General features: G+C 36.4%; 1 protein-coding gene across 1 annotated transcript in view; it reads right to left on the reverse strand.

Moving 5' to 3' along the window:
* The window catches only part of EEA1 (early endosome antigen 1), a 116097-nt gene that overhangs the window by 11613 nt on the left and 88228 nt on the right, over nucleotides 1-16256 (reverse strand). Inside the window, exons 16-22 of the mRNA XM_080935041.1 lie at nucleotides 15921-16034; nucleotides 11481-11636; nucleotides 9389-9528; nucleotides 7394-7724; nucleotides 7126-7227; nucleotides 6061-6255; nucleotides 3625-3807 (exon numbers count right to left, since the gene is read on the reverse strand). Of these exons, the coding sequence (XP_080791167.1) occupies nucleotides 3625-3807; nucleotides 6061-6255; nucleotides 7126-7227; nucleotides 7394-7724; nucleotides 9389-9528; nucleotides 11481-11636; nucleotides 15921-16034 (1221 nt within the window). The remainder of the gene's footprint in view (nucleotides 1-3624; nucleotides 3808-6060; nucleotides 6256-7125; nucleotides 7228-7393; nucleotides 7725-9388; nucleotides 9529-11480; nucleotides 11637-15920; nucleotides 16035-16256) is intronic.

Raw genomic sequence — 16256 nt, forward strand, 5'->3', positions numbered from 1 at the left:
TTAAATGTGGGTAGCACCATTCCATGGTCTGGGGTGCTGGACTGAATGAAAAGGAGAGAAGGGGAGCTGGGCAGGACACTCATGTCTGCCTCTACAGATACCATGTAACCTGTTGGCCTTGCACTCCTACTGCTACAGCTTCCAGGCACAGTATTCTTACTGTGAGTCAGAAACAACAACTGCTTCCTTCTTCAAGCAGCTTTTGTTAGCTGCTTTGTCACAGCAATGAGGAAAATGACTAATACAATCATAGTTACTGACTGTTCTAGGGCTCAGATGTTTGAGAAGCTGAAGTCCAAGAAAGGACCAAGTTTCTACTTGTTGGGTTACATTTGGGGGCATGGTCCTAGGGAAAGGGAACTGCTACCATCAGCTACTTTGGCTGAGGATCTGCAGGGAGTGAGAACTAGCTACCACACTCAGCAGCAGACCCAAGAGAGGCCCAGATTCTTACTGAAGGAGCATTTCCCCTGAAGGAGCCCAGTAATGAAACTCAGGAAAGGACCTCTGCCAGTCAGGATCACACAAAACACACAGTATTACCTATTAGGCAGGCAGCCAGCATTAACGGAGTGCCCTGCATAGAATGCTCCTGATCACGGAAGAGTGGCAGATGCAGAGGAAACTGTACAGGGAAGCTGAGCAAAGGCTCACCACCAAATACACAAGAAACCCTGTGTAAAAGGATGGGCATGGCAACTGGGCCAGATGTCACCAAGGAAAAACTGACTTTTAAAAGTATAAAACTTACTGTGCTGGGAGGGGTATAGGTTCGTGCAGAGTCCCTGCCTGGCCTGCATAAGGCTATGAGTCTGATCTCAGCACTGAAGTAAACAAGTTTCAAAGCTCACTGTACAAACTACTGCGACCATAATTGGGTAATGGAGGTTATGGTTCAACAGACTTACTAAAACCAAAAAAGCAGTAGTAAGCCCAAAAAATTCTGTAAATACCACAAAACCTCCAAGTCTCATTGATTTATAAGATTTTTAAATGCATGGACTATAAAAATTTAAATGTACAAAGTCCATTAATTAGCTCTTTAAAGTCAAGATTAAAGTTAGGCTGTCATCAAGTCTTCATGATGAAGCCATGGGCCAGTGCTCTGCCCTGTGTCTGAACATCTGCTGACACACTCCTACATGGTACTGTGGTGCGTGCCTCACCTGCTCAGCACTGCTTACCTGGGGCTACTCCTCTGGTCCGTTTCTTTTCCTATCTATATCTTAGCCACACCCACGGCAGTAGGCAAATCACTGAGTAGATCAGCTATCAGCCCTGATAGGATTGTAAAATTGCTGTGGTTCCAACTGTTTTTATTAAAAGCCTTCACACTTTCAAATCAAACCTTTATATTAGTTCTTACTTTTTCTGATGTCTGATAAAATGATGTAAAAGTACTGGAATGAGAATATTTAGGTTTAATTATGTATAACCCTACAATTTTCACTTCACTTCAGAAGTAACTTTATATTATGAATTTGAACTGAATAGTAAATTCCACTTCTATTTTTCTGGACAAATAATAGCACAGATTATAACCCATAGAAATACCCAGTGAGCAAACTATTTCATAAACAGTCCAGCAGATGGGGCTAACAGCACAGTCTGGTCAACCCTGCTGGTGTCCAAATACACTGTCAGCCTGAGATATACACTGACAGCTGTAACAGCTACAACAGGAAGCCTTTCACAGTAACTGTCACCTTGTAGAATGCTTTCTCTTCTGCCTTTTCTCTCACATTCGAGAACAGCTCACTGAAGCAAAGGGAAAAAGGTTGACAAAAATAGTTATCCAGTAACTGGTACTAAAAGAAGGGGGCTTCAAGTTAAACCGAGCAGCTCTCCAATCATGGTTCTGTTCTGCTTTATCAGTGGGCCCGAGACTCCAGCATGCCCTACCATAAAACTTCCCCTAGGCCTCCCCTTATGCCTTCTCTTTTCTGCAGATTACTGCAAGTCCTTTAGGGGCTCCTCACTGCCTTTAGGTTAAATGCAAACTTCTCTGCAACTTCCCCTGCCTTTCAATGTGTTGTAAAACAAAGAAGTAATTGAACACCAATAAAATGACCAGTTCTAATTTTTTTAAAGATTTATTTACATTTTTATGTGTGTGTTTGTTTGCCTGTGTATGATGCCTTAGCATCAAATGTGTGTGGTGCCCACAGAAACCAGAGAGAGCACCAGATCCAGTGGAAGTGAAGTTATATACAGGCAGTTGTGGATTGCCATGTGGGTGCTGGAAATCAAACTCAGGTCCTCTGCAAAAACAGTAAGTATTCTTAGCTACTAAGCCACCTCTCCAGCACCCTTGCCTCCACACCCCACCCTACCACCTGCCTCCTTTTGCCCTCCTTTGTTTCCCTCAGTTTTCTGTTTCTGTGTCACCTTATGACTGATCCCTTGCCCTCCCCTGGGCCTGCTATAAACTTATGAACTCTGCCCTCTACACATTCCATTCTAACTCTGTCCTGGTTCTAACCAACGCACATTTGATTACCACAGTTTGTATTTTCTTTATTTGTGTGTATACATGTGCCTGCGTGAGTTAATGGGACCATGTTCATGTAGGACACCAGATCCCCTGGAGGAGAGAAAAATCTTAACTGATTGCCCTACTAGAGATCCAAGCTTCTTTAAAATGTCCAGGTTAAAATTTAAAACGGCATGCTTTTCAGTTTTTTTTTTTCCCTCTGCTGGACCTGTTGTTGTTGCTATTTTTTAACCGAAATACCAAAATCCAATTATTTTTTGCTAAGCACTTAGTATACTTTACAATTTGGATCCTCCTTTTTAAACATAAAATACAAATGTAAGCTAGCACTCCTGGTTGGCTCTGATCAGTTCCTCCTATCACCAGACATCCTTGTAAAGAATGTATTTCCAAATTCTACCTATAGTTCAGGACCTTCTCACATATCTGTGTGGCCTGGTTCTCCTCATAACTCCTTCCCCACAGGAACCCATGAATAAAATACAAAATATAGACAAAATTTTATAAACAAAACTTTTACAGTAGTACTCTCAAAAAAAAAGAAGATAGCATATATTACCATAACGAAAGAGGTGGGGGGAGGGAGAGGAGAAACAGAGACAAGATACGAGAGAATGAGGCAGGGTGCTGGCTCTCTGTAAGCACACAATATTCACTTTCCTTAGAGAAAGGAAATGCTAGTGTTGCATAAAATTTGCTAACCTTTTTATTTATTCCTTTCATTTTAATAAACATGATAGCTCATTTGGTCATATACTATTATTAAATAAGGCTATATTTAGTTGGCCTGATTTTAATCATTAGGCATTCTTGTAAGTTAAAAAGCTGACCACAGTAATAGCACTTGCATTTCCCACAGTTGACTTATAGTCAGCCAGTCTCCAAAACTACTCTCAAATGAAGGCTTCCAACTCCTTAGAAAAGCTAATACCATAACACATGCTCACACTGTAACTCACTTCAAAATGAGTTTTTATGTATGTATGCAGGCATGCGTGTGTGTGTGTGTGTGTGTGTATTTGTGTGTATCATGATTTTTGACATAAAACAGTCTAATTTTTAAAAAGAAACATTAAAGGCATAATTTAATAGAAGAACAGAATGCCTCACAAGAGAACTGTCCACTGTACCTTAAGGTCTTGCCTTGTGGCTAGAAGCTCAGACTCTTTGCCATAGAAATCAGACTGCAGTTGTTTCAGGTCCGCCCGGCACTTGTCATAGTTGCTCTGCAGTGCTGACAGTTTTCCCTTCTCCTCCGCAAGTTCCTGTGCTGCCTGTGATGACTGCTGCTGCAGTTTATTCTCCAGCTCTGTCTAAAACATCAGCAGTTATTTAAGAGAAAATGCCAATAAGAAGCCCGTCAAGTATAAGATGGGACCTATACAACTAAAACATCTGAGAGCCCCACTAAACTACACTTATGGACTAAAATTATATTTTAGTGAAGAACAACCTATTTTAAATTTATGAAGTCAGAGAATTACCAAACCAACAAGTCTATATAATTTGAAATGCAAACACAAGCAGAGAAAGAGACATTATCCTAGGTAGTACAAGGCGCTCTGCTCTCAGGAGCTCAGTGAGGCTACCACAGAACTAGGTTTCCTGAATGACATTTTAAGGCTGAACTAAGAGAAATTTCTAATGAAAGAAATTAAGAAGTCATTACTGTTCTCATTTGAATATGCAGTTTCTACTTTTGAAAACTCAAGAGTAACTCTGGAAACTTCTATAAGTCATCTTTATTGATATCAAGACAGAAAATAAAAATTTCACTAAGTTCAAAGTACTCTAAAATCAATTTATCTTCAAGAAAATGTGGGATAGGGATAAAAATAAAACATATTTAAACTATGTCTATGTAATGAAAAGGCGTGGTTGGCTTTTAAAATAAATATACTCCTCTCATAACAGTTCTGACAGACTTAGAAGGACAGGGCCACTGGGAAAATCCAGAGATCAGAGGAAGATACCAAGTAGGACTTACAAAAAGGACCTAGCACCAAGGACTGTGAGTTGTGGTAATTCACTGTATCTTTTACAAGGAACTAGAACACAAGAAAGACTTTAGAGTTCTCATATGAAGGAATGTTGACAGGAAACAGAAATGCTAATGTCTCTAATTTCATCGATAAAAAGTATACACAAGTTTTTATCTTATTATAGTTAGAAGCCAGTTGTTTTCCAGTGAGAGACCAGATGGAAGGGAGCTGGGAGAAGTAGAGGACAGGGAAACCACAATCAGGATATATTACGTGAGAACAAAAAGCTACTTCTGATAAAAAGAAAAAATGGACACGAGTATAGAATTATCCCTACATCCACCGTATGAATAAATAAATGTGTATGTGTGTGTATGTGTGTGTGTGTGTGTGTGTGTATTGTCAATTAAACAGCCATTGGTGAGTTGCCTCCACTCCAATAAGTAACCCCACATTCATGTTTAAGCCAGGAACCTAATTAAACTCAGTGGTCATTTTTAAAAAAGGACATTCTGTCTTCTTTCATTAATATTGTTACATATACAGATGTAGCTAATGAATATTGAGCAAGGAGGTATATATGGGAGGGCTTGGGGGGGCTAGGGGAATAGATTATGTAATTATCTCAAACAATAAAAAAATTAAGAAGGAAAAAAGGTTAAGTAGTGTAAGAGCTTACAGAAGTGTCGTCAAGAACACTATATACATACAGTTGTTGAAGAGTAACAAGAAATTAGTAAAAATGTACAAAAAATACAGTGTGACAATTATATTCCAATTTCTGATTACATATGAAAGCACAAAAAGACAAATGTTTCTCCATGGACTATGCTTTTAGAAATGTATTTTTATGTAATGTAGCATAGCAGAGAAACTGGCAAAGATAAAGCTTTACATGTATTGTGTCTGATTTATATTCTTTTACTCTAGTAGCATGGAAGCTGACTCAATGGCATGTCTGTTTAGGTTAATCTACAGACTGAAGGCTTGTACCTTCTTCTCTAAAGGCCATATACAAGGACTAAAGTGGGAAAGACCTCATAGTGTTCAGATGTTGTATACTAAACACAGCCTATTCTGTTAACTCATTCTGGACAAGAGGAGAACATGTTTAAGAATGAAAACCAGCATATTATCAACCAACTGTCCCTTTATTCTTGAAAAGAAAACATTCTGCTTTAATATAAAATGTCAAATGCTACAGGAAATTTGACATCACTGAATTTTTTAAATACATTTCACTTCATGATTTTTATGGGCATTGTTTACCCATAGTAAAGATGATTTATTGTAAATTTCTTTAACTTTTGCTAAGACAGTAAAAATGTGACATAAGTAATTGTCCCAATAGCAAACATTGCTTCTATGTATTTTCATGATTATTGGACAAAGGATTATAAAAATTTTAAATAATAAATTAGTTTACAATTCCAATGAACATTCAGTCTTAAATCATGTATCAAATACAAACTTTATATTTAACATGTTAAATATGTAAAACTTATTTATAATGCAACTCTCATTTTAACATTATATGAACTTCCATATATTTTTTATGTAAGTAAGAAATGTTTTTATCAATACCTTTTGTGAAACAGCATTGTTAACCTGTCCTTGAAGTGCTTCGATCTGTTTTTTCTGTTGTTCAGTCAACTGCTTTAGCTGACTTATGTTCCCTTGAAGCTCTTGTTTTTCCTTCTCCTTCTGCTTTAATGTGCTTTGAGCTTGTGTAACTTCTCCCTTGGCTGAACTGAGTTCTACCTTCAACTGTTGAAAAGTCTAGAAGAAATTGAAACTTGTTTTACTCATTTATTCATTCAGAACACACTGCGTATCTGCTTCAACCAACACAGTACTTTTCAGAGATGTTATTAAACCTTTGGCTGTGTTCCAAGTATGACTTATTTCCATGAAGTATGTGGTTACCGTGTCATAGTCTGGAAATATCGTCACTAATATTGTTGTCTGTGTGGTGTTAGTTTTTGTTAATTTGATCTAAGTTGGAGCTATCTGAGAAAAAGAGCTTCAGTTGAGGAACTGGTCTGTGGGCAAGTCTGAGGGGCATTATCTTGATTGATGACTGACGTGGGTGGGCTCAGCCCACTCTGGGTGCTGCAGCCTCTGGCTAGATAGGTCTGGGTATATAAGAAACTAGGTAGGTGAGCAAAGGTTGGGGATTAAACACTCTCCAAGGACTCTGCTTGAGTCCCTGCCTTGACTTCCCTCAGTGATGGGCTGTGATTGGGATATGTAAGCCAAATAAATCTTTTGCTTCCCCAACTATTTCTAGTCAGTGTTTTATTAGAAAAGTAAGAAGGAAACTAGGGCAGCATATGAAGTAAGTCATGTTTAAGATGCTATTGTTTTCTTCAACTATAATGTTTTTAACTGTCTATAATTGAAACTTTTATGGTTAGTAGACTCGTTTTTCTTTTTCTTAATTATATTTCTTTATTTGGCCCTTACATTTTAAATGAATTCCAATTTTGTTAGTGATAACTAGAACACAAACAACAATTTTAAAATAAACACATATGCCATTTAATTTAACAGAAATAAACATTCTCTTGATTTCCATATCAAGGTATGACAGATTAAAAAAGACAAGAGCCATTATATTTTTACAGTTTATAGCAAAGAACACTGTACCTCTTTTTCTTTCTCAAGTGACTTTTTCAGTTCATTCTGCTCCTTCAGTGCACTTTCTGTCTGTACTTGAAGCTGATACTTTAATTCTTTACAAGCTTTTTCCTAATAAAGAAATGTCACACTGAAAACATCCACAATAACTTACAAGTGATTTATCAGTTTACAAACAGGAATAGAAGGGAATAAAGCAGCCCTACACACATACCAGTTGGGGCATTTTAATTAAAATTATGGTTTCTACCTTTGAAAATAAAAGCAAACAACTGACCAGATCTAATACAGCAGCTTTTCCTTTCTGATTCTCCTTCTCAAATTCACTTTTGGAGGATTTTAAAGAATCAGAAACTTTTGACAGTTTTTCTTTCGTTGTGGACAGCTCGGCCACGAGCTCGTCTTTCTGTGCCTTCACTGTGGCCAGCTCTGTGGCTGCAGCTTGCACCCTGTCACTCAGCTCCTTGTGCTGTGTCTTCGAATCTTGACTCAACTTCTCAAATTCTTGTTCCAATACAACTTTTTCTTCTTCTTTCTTGGTGAGGATTTGTTTAATATTTTCGATGACTTCAGATTTATTCTGTAGATCCAATTTTGCACGAGATATTCTGGATTAAAAAATTTTTTAAATTACTGTAATGTAAAATGTATCAATCAAAATTATTCATAAGTGATTACTGAGTCTTGAATTTTTATATGGCTCAGAAGAAAAAATAAAATTATTTTTAAAACACTAAAATCTGTCTTAAAACATCTCATTAGATATACATGATTTCCTTAACAAGGGTCAAGTTGTTTACATTTTCTAACTTAATCAAGTCTTGTCTGCCACCTTAAGTCATCAAAGAAATTCAGATAACAAATCCTAGCGGGTCTACAAGCAGAAAGGTTTTCCAGGCCTCATAAAGTACTGAATCAGTGTGTTATTTCCTATGCATAAATTAAACTGTCTTTTCCTATACAAATATAAAACATATTTTATGTTGATAAATTTGAATATCAAAACACTTAACAGAATGTAGTAAGATAGTTTTAAAGAAATCATTTTACTTCAAAACTAAAGACGAATGGTTTATCTAATTTCAAATATATCAGATTAAAAAGTGATCCATTATCATTATTCCTTTAACACATTTTTTTTAAATGCCAAAATGAATATGCTATAAGAATGAGAAAGTGAAAAATCCATCTTTGAGAATGTACACTAATGGGCTGGAGAGATGGCTCAGTGGTTAAGACCACTGACTGCTCTTCCAAAGGTCTTGAGTTCAATTCCCAGCAACCACATGGTGGCTCACAACCATCTGTAATGAGAGCTGATGCCCTCTTCTGGTGTGCAAGTGTACATGCAGGCAGAACTCTATACATAATAAATACACAAATCTTAAAAAAATATATACAGTGGTTCTGGTGTTTTTCCTTCCACTCAATGTGTTGGTTGTTTTCTGTCATCTGGCACAAGCTAACAGAAAATACTGCCATTGGACTGGCTAGTGGGTAAGCCTGTGATTCATTTCTTTGATGACTGATGTTCAAAATGCCTAGCCTGCCTCGAGCAACGCTAGCCCAGGGCAAATAGCCCTAAGTTGTATGAGAAAATAGTCTAAGCAAGCCATTGTTGGGTGGTGATGGGGACGTGGGGCAAGCCAGCAAGCAGCACTCTTCCACAGCCTCTGCTTCACTTCCGGCCTCCAGGTTCTTGCCTTCCTTTGAAGATGGACTCTAACCTGTAAGATGTAGTAAACCTTTTCCTCCCAAGATTTCTTTTAGTGTTTCATCACAGCCAGAGGAAGCAAAGTAAGTACTCAATAACATCAAAGCTGCAAAAATCCATGGCAACGTTGAAAAAAATCATTCCTAATGAGAAAAAAAAATCCATTCTGTACTTAGTACAGTACCTCAAAGTTGCTCTTTGGTGATACATATACACATTGCAGTATTTAAAATTTTATATTAACTATTTCAAACTGGTGAACAACTCAAAATGACTGCTCAAGAGGAACTGATACCACATTACTACTAAATAGTGACTGAATTTTTATAGAACTAAGTGAACAATAGAAAATGAAGTTAACTTTAACCAAGTAATAAAGGCTTTATTTTTCACTGACATTAGCATTAGTTGTGTATACAACCAGCACTGTGTGCAAGGGCACACACACATGTGCACGCGCACACACATACACACTAAAACAAAACAATGCTTTGTGACTTTCTAAGAATGGTGTGAACAACCAAAGCCTTGTGGGTATAAAATCGAAGGTCAGCTTACACCTCCTTCTGCTCCTGAAGCTGTTTACTCAGCTCTGCATTTCTCAGCTCCAGGTCTGTGCTCAGCTGGCTCTGCCGCTGTAGACTCTGCAAAGCTTGCTCCTTGCTTGCTTTAACTTCAAGAGTATCAGCTTCTAGTTTCTGTGGGTGAAGTACAACATCATTTGAATTTTGACAATAGCTAATAATTAAATACTATAACATTTGGCCCGCACTCAAATAGTTATTGACAAAATATACAAAATAGTTATAATGCATTTATAGAAACCCATTCTAAAACCACAATTGAATGAGGAAGTTTTTCTTCTTAGAGTCTGTCACAGAATATAGAATGGGCTTTTTACATAAATTAGGGGTTATTTTTAAAATTAATTATAAGAGAATCAACTTAAACATAAATATTAAGAATGCAAATGTTTGACAATTTAAGTTTGGAAAACAAAACTAAGTAACAGGTTATTGCTGTATCCACCTAAAATATATTACGTATTTATATGCAGTTAACAACTACAAAATAACAAGACATTTAACATAAAATTAAATGGATTTGTCATGTAGTCCTCAAACTTACACCTACTGATCCTAAATATACAACACTTAAAATTCCAGACTTTGCTTACTGCGTGTCTTTGTTACATCACTGTTGTTTACACTGTACTAGGCATCTCATACATTTTATTATATGTCTGATTTTTTCAAATTTATAAAATCAAACCACTACACATAGTTTTAAATAGAAGCAATGTGCTTTCTATTATCAGTGTGTGTGTGTGTGTGTGTGTGTGTGTGTGTGTGTGTGTGTGTGTGTGTGTGTGTGTTCCCATGTGTGTGTCTTTGGGGAGTGTCTGCAAGTAGAGGACAAATATCAAAATTGAGTGTCTTTCTCAAACACTCTCCAGTTTATTTTCTGAGACAGGGCCTGTCTGTCACTGAAGCCAGAGCTTGCAGATACAGCTAGGCAGGCCCTGCCCGGCACAAACACCACAGGCTCTTTCCATCCTGCCTGACATTTACATGGGTACCAAGTATCCAAGCTTCGGTCCTCCTGCTTACATGGCAGGGCTTTCCTGACTGAGCAATCTCCCTAGACATCATTTAATATTGCTTTAAACAAAACACAAAAACAAAGACATTCTACAGCCAGTGGGGAACCTAACAGTTTTATGCTTAAATCAAGTTAAATGCATATCCTCATTTGTCTTTGCTCTGTGCTAAAAACTTTCAAAGAAACATTTTTTTCTAACTTTTTGAAATGTACAGAATAATGTGTTATCAGTGAGCAAATATTATACAACAGCACCTCAGAGGTTCTTATTCCAATCCCAACTATTTTAAAAAGGAACCCAGAGAAGAGTTCTGTTTCCTTTCTATAACACACCATCACCTACTCTTCTCAATCACATCTATTGTCATTGCCACTACCGTAGGCATTTTAAAAGAACAACCCATTCTTTCATATGACACTGGTATAGATGTCCGTATAGAATACTCATCTCATAATTCTGTAATCATATGTCATCCTCTGACTGATTATAGAAGTGTAAGTAACATGGAACCCTAAAAATTTTTTAACTGTTAGTACTTCTAGAACTAAATTAAAGTTTTCCCTGATCTAATTATTCCATCTATTAGTAAAAGAACAACACCTCACTTATTATCTTAAAGTAAGGATGAGCTTATGATCGCCTAAATGCATTCCTAAAGTTGAGGCAAATTCCAAGGGCTATGCAAAGTTTTAAAAAGAAAAAATTCTACCATAGAAGAGATATTAGAGTAAAATAAAATGTAGAGAAATGAAATAAAATATCAAAGGAGAGAAAAGATTTTACAACAAGACTTAATTGTTTGCTGTCTCCAGGAAATATTTACACTTTACAATAAGCTAGCACTATGTTATTTTTTATTTACACAAACCACCTATTAATGAAGAAATTGAAAAATAAAGATGGAATTAAATTAATTGATAAAGTAATTTTAAATTTTATACCGCTTCATCATTTTCTGTTACATAAAAGTCTTTGAATATGTGAAGGTCGTGAGACTCCAAAGCTGTGAGTGGAAAATATGATCAATTCAACTGTTTTTATGCAAACCTTAATTTGGCCTTCTAAGTATTCAACTTTTTGTTCTAAGGAGAGGTGCTTCTCCTTGTAATCCTTCAGATGGCTTTCCAGCTGAATGCAAAGCTCCTGCTTCTCCTGAAACTTTGCAGTGATCTGATCCAACTGTGTACTGACTTTATTTAACTCCTGCAGAAAAACAAAATTGAAGAGTTATAGTACTCCAATATCGTAAAAGTAAAACTAAAAATTATGATGTTATATAAGAAAATATCTAGATAAGCCTTCAGATACATTCAATGACTTATCAGCCATTTTCTTTATCTACTAACAAAGTTGTACATAATGTCAAATACCAAGCTAATTTGTGTAACTGTTAAATAACTTAAAATATTGTATATTTATTATTTTATGCATGAGTGTTATGCCTGCATGCCGGTGGAGGTCAGAAGAGGTCATCAAATGTACTGAAACTGGAGTTACAGACAGTTGTGAGATGCCATGTGGGCACTGGGATTTGAACCCAGGTCCTCTACAAGAGCAAGGAGTGCTCTTAGCCAATAAATCAACTCTTCAGCCCTAAATATATAAATCAAACCCAGGCCCTCATACTTGCTAGATAAAAACTATGCCACTGAGCTACTTCCCCAGCCAGTTAACACAGTTTTAATAATTTTCTAGAAATGTTATCTAAAAGCTAAAACATGAAAGATCACTAAGTTAGTAAAAGTAACTACTATTATACTGCAGATGAACGTTCTCAGTTGTATTGTAGTTGTTACCTCTGTAGCACCTGCTTACCTCACTAGAATATCTAGCTTCACAGAGAGAATGCAATAATAATTACTTATTACTAATTAGTAATTACTAATAATTACTAATAATAATTACTAATTAATCGCCAGCCATAGGATTTCAGTGTCCATGTTCTGATAACTTTCCTTCTGGTCTTCTCTGTACATTGATTTTTCTTATACTTGTTTTATGTTCTGCTGTTAATGCAGGAGACAGCATTCCTAGAATGTGTGAGGCCCTGGATTCAATCTCAAGTACTACAGTAAATGAATAATTAATTATGTAAATAACATAAAAATAGGATCTTAGTTGCATATTATTATATTTTAAATTTCTTTATTTTTATTATAATTTATCATTCAACTTTCTAGTTCTCTAGATTACATGCATCTGCATAAATTCTCATTTTTTGTTATGACTCATATTTTTAGCCATTCAACTTATTACTAATCTATTTTAAATTCTTAGATTGCTATTATACTTTCTGTATTTAGTACTAAAGATGCAAATACAATCTTTATAGTTATTATTCCCTTAGCATAAAACACCATAAAATGTGGAAAATTCTAAACTTTTAAAAATTATTTTATTTCTTTTCTTTAGAAGCTAATTTTTATTAATGTGTGATTTACATACAGTTACAGATTTTAATGTTCAGTTCTTTGAGTTTTTTTTTTCAATTAGATACTCTGCATTTACATTTGAGATGTTATCCCTTTACCCCACCCGGATCCCATCCCCCCTCCTCCATTTGCCTTCACAAATGTGCACTCCCTCCTGATCCCCCTCTCCACCCCATTGCCTTGGCATTCCCCTACAATGGGAAAACATGTCCTAACTGAAACAAAAGCCTCTTCTTACATTGATGCCAGACACTGCTATCTTCAGCTACATATGCAACTGGAACAGTAGGTCTCTCAAAGTGTGCACAGAGGTTGGTGTCTTACTCCATGGGAGTTGTGGAGGGTTTGATTGGTTGATAATGTTGTTCTTCCCATGAACTTGCAACCCCTTTCAGCTCCTTAGGTCCTTCTTTTAGCAACCTCATTGGGATCCCAGAATTCAGACCAATGGGTTAGCTGCAAGCCTGCTCAGCTGTATCTATATGACTCTAGCATAGTCCCTGAGGGGGCATCTCTGTCTGGTTCCTGCCACTAAGTACTTTTTGGAATCAGCTATAGTACTTGGACTTGGTGACTGCATATGTGGTAGATCCCAAAGTGAGGTGGCTTCTGAGTGATCTTTTCTTCAATCCCTGTTCCTCTATTTGACCTTGCATTTCCTTCCATGAGAGTTTTGGTCTCTTTTCTAAGAAAGACTGAGGCTTCCACTTTTTGGCCTTCCTTCTTTTTGAGCCTTATAATGTCTGTGAATTGTTTCTTGGGTATTGGGTATTCAGAGCTTTCTGGGGCTAGTATCGGCTTATTAGTGAGTGCATACCATGTGTGTTCTTTTGTGACTGGGTTACCTCACTCAGGATGATAGTCTCTAGTTCCATTCATTTGCCTACGAATTTCATGAAGTCATTGTTTCTAATAGCTGAGTAGTACTCCACTGTGTAAATGTACCACACTTTCTGTATCCATTCATCCGTTGATGAACATCTGGGTTCTTTCCAGCTTCTGGCTATTATAAATAAGGCTGCTATAAACATGGTGGATCATGTGTCCTTGTTATATGTTGGAGCATCTTTGGGGTATATGCCCAAGAATGGAATAGCTGGGTCTTCAGGTAGTACTAGGTCCAATTTTCTGAGGAACAACTGCCAGACTGATTTCCAGAGTGGTTGTACCAGCTTACAACCCCACCAACAATGAAGAAGTGTTCCTCTTTTTCCACATCCTCACCAGCATCTGCTGTCACCTGATGTTGAGCATTTCTTTAGGTGCTTCTCAGCCATTCAATATTCCTCAGCTGAGAATTCTTTAACTCTGTACTCCATTTTTTTAATAGGATTATTTGATTCTCTATAGTCTAGCTTCCTAAATTCTTTGTATATATTGGATACTAGCCCTCTATCAGATGTAAAATTGGTAAAGATCCTTTCCCAATCTGTTGGCTGCCATTTTGTCTTCTTAACAGTGTCCTTAGCCTTACAGAAGCTTTGCAATTTCATGAGGTCCCATTTATCGATTCTTGATCTTAGAGCATAAGCCATTAGTGTTTGTTCAAAAACTTTCCCCTGTGCCTACGTGTTCTAAGGTTTTCCCTACTTTCTCTTCTAATAGTTTCAGTGTACCTGGTTTAATGTGGAGGTCTTTGATTCACTTGGACTTGAACTTTGTACAAGGAGATAGGAAAGGATCAATTTGCATTCCTCTGCATGCTGATGGCCAGTCAAACTAACACCATTTGTTGAAGAGGCTGTCCTTTTTCCATTGAATGTTTTTAGCTCCTCTGTCAAAGATCAAGTGACCATAGGTGTTTGGGTTCATTTCTGGGTCCTCAATTCTGTTCCACTGATCTACCTGCCTATCTCTGAACCAATACAGTGCAGTTTTTAATCACAATTGCTTTGTAATATAGCTCGAGACCAGGGATAGTGATTTCCCCACAAGTGTTTTTATTCTTGAATAGATTTCGCTATTCTAGGTTTTTTGTTATTCCAGATGAATTTACAAATTGCTCTTTCCAACTCCATAAAGAACTGAGTTGGAATTTTGATGGGGATTGCATTGAATTTGTAGATTGCTTTTGACAATTTTTTTCCCATTTTTATAATGTTGATCCTGCCAATCCATGAGCAAAATCATTTTATTTTTAATTAGCAAAAAAAACATAGTTTCATTATAGCATTTCCTTAAATAATTTGTTTTGATCATCCTACAAGACTTTTGTCTCTCATTTCCCACCCAATTCTTAAAACATATACACATGCAGATATATATATATACATATACAGTCCCCCCTCTCTCCCTCTCCCCTTCCCTCCCTCCCCACCTCTCTCTGTCTCTGTCTCTGTCTCTCTGTCTCTCTCTCTCTCTCTCTCTCTCTCTCACACACACACACACACACACACACACACACACAGTTTCCCTCTACAGTGACACATGTATCTAAATATTGTCTCAATTTGTAACCACGGATTCTTATGGAACCTGAATGTTTTCTAGTACAGTTTTATATTTGTACACAAATGGAGTCTTTGTTGCATATAAAATGCTTGTTACCAGAAAACTTAAAAATTCAGGTTTTAGAATATAGAACTAACAAGTTAATAACCCTTAATTAGAAACTTAAGGTTCCATGTACTCCAAATCCATCATTGTTTCTCAAAAAGTTTTGTATTGGGAGTATTTTTGATGTCAGTTCTTTGGGAAAGTAATGGTCAGCTTGAATTTCCTTAGAGGTTCACTTCCTTCTTACAATGTTTTAAATAACAAGGATGTTAACAAATCCTCATCAAACAAATGCTGGAACTTGCTTATTGTTTCATCTTTTTTATGTTTGCTCAAGAATTTTGTTAGTAGTATTTGACAGATAAAAACTACATCTTTATGTAGTTGCTCTTATAAATATTTTCACATTATCATTTTCATCTATGATCACATGCTTAGCAAACTACTTTTCCAGATGGAAGTAATATCCAAGTACTATAACTGCATATGTATGATTTCATGTGTATGAAGGAAAATATTAGTGTACTTACACCAACCAAAACATCACCAGGTTCCCTACCTGTTGTTTATCTTGTAATGCATTTTGAGCTGTGTCCAAATGATTCTGGAGATCAGCTCTTTGAGCAGTTTTTGCGGCTTCTGCTGATAATAACAATTCAGTTTTGGCTTTAATCTGTAACAAAATTTACAATTTTTTTAATTCTATATATAATTATTGACTTTCCCTTTCTTAAGATATATTAATTTTTTACAAAACTATTAAAATTTAGGTCCTTTAGTAGAAAATATTGAGACACTGAAAAAATACATATGAAATACATATGTGAAATCTTCTAAATAGAAGTGGGCAGGGGAGAAGAATCCTAGTGATGGTCAGATAACAATGAGAGCTGTT

This window comes from Micromys minutus (genome assembly GCF_963924665.1).
Source record: "Micromys minutus genome assembly, chromosome: 22".
Taxonomy (NCBI): domain Eukaryota; kingdom Metazoa; phylum Chordata; class Mammalia; order Rodentia; family Muridae; genus Micromys; species Micromys minutus.